Source organism: Polypterus senegalus, chromosome 6 (genome assembly GCF_016835505.1).
Source record: "Polypterus senegalus isolate Bchr_013 chromosome 6, ASM1683550v1, whole genome shotgun sequence".
NCBI lineage: Eukaryota > Metazoa > Chordata > Cladistia > Polypteriformes > Polypteridae > Polypterus > Polypterus senegalus.
In genome coordinates, this window is record NC_053159.1 from 166,158,846 (window position 1) to 166,168,070 (window position 9,225).

Below are 9,225 nucleotides of genomic sequence, written 5' to 3' on the forward strand. Positions count from 1 at the left end.
CTAAAAATGAACATATCTAGTTAAATGTATCATATGCAGACAACTACATTTCAGATATGCTATTTTTTTATTGGAACAGCTTACAAAGAGATATATCACCTTCCATATGTATCATTGGATCAATTTAATGTTATTAAGTTAATTAACCTTTCATTTTGTTATTTAGAGGCTTTCAGTTGTGCAAAACAAAAAAAAAAATAGAGAAACAAAAGTGTTGAATATCATGAAATCTTTTATTTATTCCTTGCATTTTCAAATCTCAAAGCTTTGCATTATCCTTTCCGAAACAATGTTATAAGGGAATTTCACATTTAGCACTTTTAAGTGTACCTGTTAATTCACGTATATACAAATGACTTTGCTAAAAAAATAACAGAGTAGGTGGTAATAAATGTTAATTTTCTTTCTCAAAAGACCCAAATAAGACATAATTGGATTTATTTCCTTATTTCCTTAGTTTACAGTACATTGTGCATGTTTCAAACATAATAGTTTTTTTATTTTAAGTTTCTTGACACCACATGGTCTTAATTTCATTTCATGCAAAGCAGTATGGCTTTAATATATATTGGAGTCATTTATATAAAATACATTTTTTGTACACATTTTCAGTAGAGATCAAATTCATGTGGAATCAGTTTCCCAAATCGTTATATTCTTCATTCACTGATGTCCATGAAAGGGCTAGAAGAAACAAAACAAAAGTCAGTTAATTATCAAAGTTTAAATGAAGTGCACTGATTAATACTGGAATGGTTAACTAGATTTATACATGAATACCATGTAGTGTTAACAACATCAATATGTTATGTTTTTTAATCTTTAGAATGTCAAGGGGAGTTAGTTGGCATATCTGTGCTTGCATTCATGTACAGTCACACATGCTGTGCCAGTTTAGTGTCACCATTTAACCCACTTGTGCCTCTTTAAGAATCAAAATCCAATCATATCTTGCACTATACATACTGTATGCATGAATATAGATACCTATGTAATATATTCTTATTCTCCTGACCTGCATGTGCACTCTACACTCTACATTCACATATCTTAAAATATCTAAAAAGCACACTATTTAGGCAACATATAAAGGCTTGTGTTATTTTACTGTGCTTCTGAAGATTTTGAATTCATGATCCAGTTTACAAATTCCTTTGTTGCAATGCTGTCCAGAAGTTTGTTGATTTCACTGGTAAAACTTCCATCAGCATGCCTTCTACGCTTCTCTTCATCTTCAATACTTTCTTGTGCAAAGCTAGAGCAAAGCAAGACACATAATATTGATTACTCCTTTACCTGGTCTGTATGAATTCATGACTGCTGACACACATGATTTACATTTTATTAGTTCGTTGGTTAGGTCATTTTTTTTATCTGCTTATTTTAGTACAGGGTTGCAAGTGCCTGGTGTGGCATCATGCAAGCCTAAGGCCAAGGCAGGGCTAATTTAGAGCCTCCACTTAACATAAGCTACATGCATAAGGGTTGAGAAAGACACACCGTGACACTACTGGGACATGCACACCCCACACAAATAGTGACAAGGCCAGGTTTTGAACTCGGAGCTCTGGATCTGAGAGACAGCAGTGCTGTGCCACCATTCCAATCTGCTTATACCTTATGTCCATTTTTTCATTGTTTTCTGCCTCGTAACTAAGTGCTCCTTAGACACTGAATTGGATTAAGTGGGTCTGAGAATGTCATTTAATATACAGAAGTGTATGTAAGAACTGATGAATATACAACTTGTATCTTTGGCACAGCAGTAAATCTATGAAGCTGGACATAAAAAAAATAAATAAATTACATCATATATTTAAACCTCAGAGTGACAGCAGAGTTGATTGTTCTATTAAATGCAAGAAAATCTGTTTAAATTTCTTTCCAACTTATCGTTAACAAGAATATCAATAGTAGATGCAAAAATCCATAATTAAATGGTTTATTTAATACTGCACTCTGTTCAGCAGGTCACAGGGCAAGAGGTTTAGCTTGAACTGTAATTAGCAAGGCGTTGGAAAGTTTAAGCATTTATTAAAAAGCAAATACCCAATTGTGGCTTTTAAGGTGGAAAAAAGGTGACCAAAAATGCCTAATAAGCGAACAATGTTCTTGTCCCTTCTTTAGTCCAGATATAACTAATGTTTACTATACAATCTTTCTTTTCATGTACAGTATTTAGAATGGAAGTTCATCATTTTTCCTGCCTCAGTATATTTATGTTCTTGGCGTGTGCCTTTTGTTTGATGTCACCCCTTCATAAAACGTCATGCCTCACAGTAAATAGTAAGTTAACATTTTTAAAACATTGAAAAGGCTTACTCTGTTCTTCCCTTTGTTTTCCTCAGCAGAGACAAAATCTTTCTGGCAAGCTCATTTTGAAGGTAAGAGTTGAAGTCACCTGGGTATGTCAACGTGTCAATGACGTCACGTTTTGATTCGACACTAGGAAAATACATAAGTTATTTTAGTTTAATCAAAGACCTATTATCTACACACTGAAAAAAGTATAACATTGATGTTGTCCATTTAACGTAAATTTTCCCTTTCAAGCAACTTAAGATTAGTCATTTAGTGTTGCAGCTTGAAATATTTGGTTTCAGATCTCAATCAAAGTGAAAAAAATTGTTTGTACCAAATTAAGTTATGGTGGAGGGAATAAACGTAAAATTCCTATTTCATTTAACTTAATATTTTAGGTTGTTCATGTGCTGTGTTTGAGGAGCCGTTTGTATATTCTTTCGGTCGAACTTTCCAGTTTGATGGCTTTCCAACTGCCAAAAAAGAAGAACAACTTAAAAAATAGATTTACTTCAGTAAAAAAAACAAGTGAATTGCACCCAATCACTCTAAATGATTTGCCTCAACTTAAAAATGGTGGGATCAATAAGCTAAAAAGAATTATATTGGTTCAGATTGAAAATATTAAGTGTGAATCATCACATTGTTTTTTTTTTCAGTGCAGATGCATTATTGGTGGCTGACATGCAAATTTTTATTATACAGTAGAATTAGTATCATTTTTGCAGTGAGAAGTCAAGTAAAATTACACCTTTTATTCGCTAACTAAAAAGATTACAAATAGTTGAGCCCCTATTTCAAAGCCTGCATATTGTCATAATAAAGGTCAAGACTAAAACAAACTCAAAGGAAAACCAATGTTACTTTATCCCCGTCACCTTTCAAGTTTTAAGTGAAAACTAGCCATTGATCGCTCACTCAATCCTGACACCAGCTGAAAAATTGCAAACCTGTTTCATTTAATAACAGGATCGCAGTGGGGGACTAGGGCCTATCCTGGAAACACAAAGTAGTAAATCACCAGGACCCATTCCCCGCCAAACACACACAGGGACCCAGTTTCAAGTCACCAGTCAATCTAACCCTTAGTACTTATATAGATAGTTCTTATATGATAATCCACGTAGACACACTGAGGGCAAGCAGGCGCAGGATTAGAGCGACAGCAGTGCTTACCACTGTGCCAACAAGATTACGAGTGGAAGCTTTAACACACCTCCAGTCATCTCATCAGACTGTAGTCAAAGGCATAGGCTAAAGTGAATTAGAATTTATGTGTTGCTCCAAGAACATTGAACAAGTAAATTGGGTCATTTTTCATTCAGATATTAGTAGACTTTCTCAATACATTACACCCTACTGAAAAAAAGGAAAGAAGAGGAAGAGCCATCAACATCAGGAAAGGAAAAAAAGGGAGAGTTGAAATACAAAATGAAAGTGGAAAAAATTGCAGAATATTAAAATAAATAATGGTTCCAAAGCTCCATACATGTAATCAGGAATTATGTGCCATTCCATACAATTTTGTGATATTTGAAAGCAAAGTGAAGACATTGATTTAGTTTTTTTGTATTTAGTATTTAACTTTTATTTTTACTTTGTTACCTTGCAATAGAAGTTTCTTATAGTAGAGACTGTCTTCAAAAGCTGAACAGACTGATAATGGACTGAAGTCCAATTCCTATAGTGTAATTTATGCATCCCATTTTTAATAGTTACTGATTTCTTTAAATTTTGGTACTTCTTGTTAACTAATACACTCATTTTTAGCATTTTTATGTTTATGTTTAATTGAAATACTACACATACAATACTTCAAGACTTACAAGTCTTCTTGTACAGCATCTTGCAGGTGACAGTATGGAGTACTGTATTATGAGTTGAGCCCATGGCTGAGAATATGGAAGACGTTTAATCTCTTGTCAGTTACTTACATCATGAAATGTAATACAATATGCAGATATCTTTGTGACACAGCAAGACCTCGTCCACCTTAATAAAAGGATAAGTGCCTGTGTGTCTGTTCAATTCCTATGTCTCTGAAATTCCAATAGATGATGCAACACCAACATACCTGTAAATGCTGCTTTTACAAATCAAATACCAAATGGCATATAACTGAGACATATTCAATGCATTTGTCACTCCAACGGGTGGCGTATCACAATCATTAATGCATCTTTTACGAATCCCAAACCAAATGGCATATAACAGAGACATACGCATAACATGGTGCTCTGCAGACATTAACACTGAGGTCTACATCTTTGACAAGTAGCACAGCTAGATATAAATAAATGTTCCAGGATTTTATAGAATATTATAATCATAATTTTAAAAATGTAATTAGCGTAATTCCATCCATCCATTATCCAACCCGCTGTATCTTAACTACAGGCTCACGGGGATTTGCCAGAGCCAATCCCAGTCATCACAGGGCACAAGGCAGGAAACAAAGCCCGGGCAGGGCGCTATCCCTCCGCAGGGCACACACAAACACACCCACCCACCAAGCACACACACGGGACAATTTAGAATTGCCAGCGCACCTAACCTGCATGTCTTTGGATTGTGGGAGGAAACTGGAGCGCCCGGAGGAAACCCACACAGACACGGGGAGAACATGCAAACTCCACGCAGGGAGGTCCCGGGAAGTGAACGTGGGTCACCTAACTGGGAGGCAGCAGCGCTACCCACTGAGCCACTGTGCCACCCATAATTAGCTTAATTACAGAACTGAATTTATTTTTTTGCTTTAAAGATTCATGGTTCAGAACAGTCTTATTCAGTGGTAAAAGGTAGCACAAATGGAAAATGAGTTGCTTGCTCTGAAAGGAACTTATGGCATTTGTTGTTTGATTACAATTTTATTCCATTTATTCTAATTTCAATTACTACCTGAGCAGAAATATTCACACTTTTTTTTTTCATTCAAAGTAAAATTTTTTCTCTTCATTTTACTCCTCTGGGCGCTCCGGTTTCCTCCCACAGTCCAAAGCATTGCAGGTTAGGTGCATTGGCGATCCTAAACTGACCCTATTGTGTGCTTGGGGTGTGTGTGTGTGCGCTCTGCGGTGGGCTGGCACCCTTCCCGGGGTTTGTTTCCTGCCTTGCGCCCTGTGTTGGCTGGGATTGGCTCCAGCAGACCCCTGTGACCCTATAGTTAGGATGTAGCGGGTTGGATAATGGATGGATGGATGAAAAGTCCTGGTTAAACCATTTCTTAAAAAGTATATACTATCATATGTTAGTGTAGATTTTCACCTTTTTTAACTGTACTTCCTTTTTCTATTTCACTTCACATTTTATATCTAAAATAAATTTTCTCTTACTTACCCACTTCTTTTGTTACTCATTAACCACTGAACAAAATCTTGAGCTCGTCTCGAGTCCTGATACTTGGTATAATCATTGGTAAATGTGCCTTGTGAGTGACGTTTGACATTCCTTATTTCTCTGGATTCATCTTCAGGTTCAGCCTCTGATGTTTGGAGTAATCTAGAACATTTATGTAGTAATTTACAATACTGTTTGAAAAATAATAACAGTGCCTAATGTAGGCATATGATTGCTTTAACCTTGTATATTTACCAAAAACCTTTAAAAAATAATATAATGTGAGCATCCAGCTATTTTCTGATGCAGCCATATCTTGATTTCCCATCCTGATGGAAATAGTTGATCAAAGTTCATTAATAGAAAGGTGCAAAGGACAAGCATTGCTTATTGATTTATTATAAATTATTATAAGTATTGATGTATGTAACCTTCACTTCTTTAGATGTGGCACTGACTTTACACACAAACCGAAGTGAGACGTTTCCAGATTAACTCATGTCTAACATACAGTAATATGATTCTATTTGCTGTAGTAATAAATTAATAGTAATGTTTATCTAAGCCATTTGAGACATTTCATCTCGTACTACAACATACGTAATTCAGTTTTAACATAATTGTTTGTCTTTAGTTGTAAGCCACCAATGTCTATGGGGCTATGCACAGGTTGCAGACTTAAAGGATTTTGGTTGGGTTTTGTTAATTCTCTCAGAAATCATCAGTGCTATGTCTCCTCTGTATAAAGTGATTTTAGTTCATTCTGTTTTATATATAATGCCAAACCGACTTTTCCTGAAAGCCGTGTAATTATTATACATTTTTTACATATTATTTTTAAAATATATTATTAGATTTTGTTCAGACGTTATTCATTATATCATTTCCTCTTCATATACCATTTCAAAGCCACCAGAATTACACCTTCCATGAAGGCTTAATTAGCTAAATTATATTCACTGTTTTGTACACGTGTGTGCCAAACAACAATATTAAAAACACACAGAGAACTTTGGTTTGTAAATCTTCCTCAGCTGATCCTTATTAGGGCATTTACCTCGCACTTTGTAACTAAACTAAAATAAATGGCTATGGCTGATTTATGTCAGTTGGAATTTGAGACTAAACTTTTTGGCTTTTTTTCATAATTGTTTTTGCATGTCACAATGTATTTAACTATACTGCGCTTAAGCGTATTCTACAGGCTGCTCTGTTAATAACTGAATGCACGTTTTATGAGAACAATTTGAATTGAATAGAATTGGATTTTTATATTAACCTGTACTAGTAACACATTATTGCTGCATAACCTCTTTGTTTTTTTTAAGGCTGCCAATAATCTGTCTTTTTAGCATAAGGTTCAGTTGTAGTTTGACAAATAAAGGCAAAATGTTTTTTAAAAGAATAAAGAAATGAATTATCAGAAAATGTAAGAATCTGCAATATTTGTATAGAATGTGCTTACTGCTCAGTACTTTAAATGTTCAAAAAAGCAGCGTGCTTTACATTTGGAGATTATTGTAAAATGTAAGATTTATTTATACTGTACTAATAAAAAAGTCATGAAGAAAATGAAATTATATTTCTTACCTTGGATTATCCTCTGTGTCTCCAAGAGGAATCTGAATGCTGCACTGAACAACAGCCAGCAGAATTAATCCAGCCAGAAAGTGGAATCCTTTCATGTTGTATTTCTGTGAATGTTAAATTTCCATGTCACAATTACAAGCACAATTATACTTAAGCTGTATTTTGTATATTAAATTACTGATTCATTATGCATTCATGCTCTATATCCCTTTGAGAATATAAACTACTGAAGTTAAAACAGGCCAGATTTTCACAGTAGATGCTGCTGCTATGCACCCTCTTAAATAACTGAAATAAGAAAACTGGACAATCTTCCCTCAGTATTATAGCAGCATTATACATATACATCATGATAATCATTTCAGAATTAAAATAAAGCTTATGTTGTAGGATTTTTACTCCATCTTCACATGAAGTAAAAATAAGTTTAGTAACAACAGACACAGCATACAAACCACAGAAGGAGAAGATACTCGTGTTCTTACCTGTTGTGTGTTTTATTCTGAAGAAGGTCTTGTATTTGCCTGATGTCTAATTTCTTCTGGGTCCCATGAGCTGTTTGTTGGACTCACCTGCGTCTACTGATCCTTATATAGAGAGACAGCTGGCACGATTACCAATTGTGTAGCATTTTATTTTCACTTCATTAGTCTTGTGTTGAAGTGAAGGAAGTTCACATGCATTCAGCTTTGGCTATTTGTCTTTTCTAAGTGTTTAGTAAGCAGTAGATGACAAGTTAAGGTTAAACAACTTTTAGTCACTATTTTACATGTATGTTTTAAAAAAACAGAAAAAAAAAACTGTTTTATATATTCTCTCATACTGGCATGTACAGCACTTTAATGCAGCCTGATTTTCATAAGGGGTTCTTTAAAATAATATTATGTGAAACCTTAATATGTCCAGAAAATCATTGAATAGTATGATTGTCATTAACATGGTAGGTTTTAAAAAATATTTACACTTTATTTACTAAAGTTTGTATTGAATAAAAAATGAAAAAATAAGTGACATACAGTAAATTTTGAAGAATTTGTTTTCTGTCATATTACAAAAATGCCTATACCAGCTAAAGGTTAATTATTTTTCATCTGAGCCAGCATAGCCATTTGGTTAAGGGTATGATTCATGGATGCTTTCCTTTTCGTAATTATGTTTTACAGTTATATTCATAAATAACTCTGTTTTCTGTATAATGCAATCTTGGGACTCACTTGCCACAGTATATTAAGTATCAAATACAGCTTTTGTGTGAGTCAGTTTGTGGTCATCTAATTCTTCAATTTGGCTTTGACACTATGAGAAATCTAGAGTGGAAGCTTATAAATGTGGTGATGGTTTATTGTTTGTAAATAGCATAATCTTGCAGAAATTACTATTTATGGAACGTATTTGATTTGTCACATCTGGTTAGGAGCTCTCCTAAGACAGAGCGACAGTCTGATATTGCTCTGCAGGATTTCTCAGTTTAGATAATTATTTAACTAATATGAGGTGTAATAGACAACTGATTTCATACATAAAATGCAATTGTTATTTGCTTCTTAACAGAAGTTATCGACAATTTATTATTGTTCGTTTTTCACCCGAGTGTTTATCTTATATCAGTTTAGGCAGAATGCAATGCTGGGGATGGACTTAGGATTTATTATACTATAAAACTGCACATTTGGAGGTTGTTGACTATTTATTAAAGTGAATCTCTTTTTTTTGTTATTGTGGATTATTCATTTTTACATACTTTTTATACATCAGAAGATTAATATAACATAAGTAACCAGAAACATTCCGAGAAAAATTATATACAGTGGTGTGAAAAACTATTTGCCCCCTTCCTGATTTCTTACTCTTTTGCATGTTTGTCACAAAAAATGTTTCTGATCATCAAACACATTTAACCATTAGTCAAATATAACACAAGTAAACACAAAATGCAGGTTTTAAATGATGGTTTTTATTATTTAGGGAGAAAAAATCCAAACCTACATGGCCCTGTGT

General features: G+C 34.1%; 1 protein-coding gene across 1 annotated transcript; it reads right to left on the bottom strand.

The window, feature by feature from the left end:
* Positions 1-249: 249 nt before the first annotated feature.
* gcgb (glucagon b) lies at positions 250-7,800 on the bottom strand. Its single transcript, XM_039755018.1, has 6 exons — positions 7,713-7,800; positions 7,228-7,331; positions 5,638-5,799; positions 2,323-2,445; positions 1,109-1,255; positions 250-684 (listed from the first exon to the last, which is right to left on the bottom strand). The coding sequence occupies exons 2-6, from the start codon at positions 7,320-7,322 to the stop codon at positions 660-662; spliced, it is 552 nt and encodes a 183-aa protein (XP_039610952.1). The 5' UTR covers positions 7,323-7,331; positions 7,713-7,800; the 3' UTR covers positions 250-659.
* Between the last annotated feature and the right edge of the window lie 1,425 nt (positions 7,801-9,225).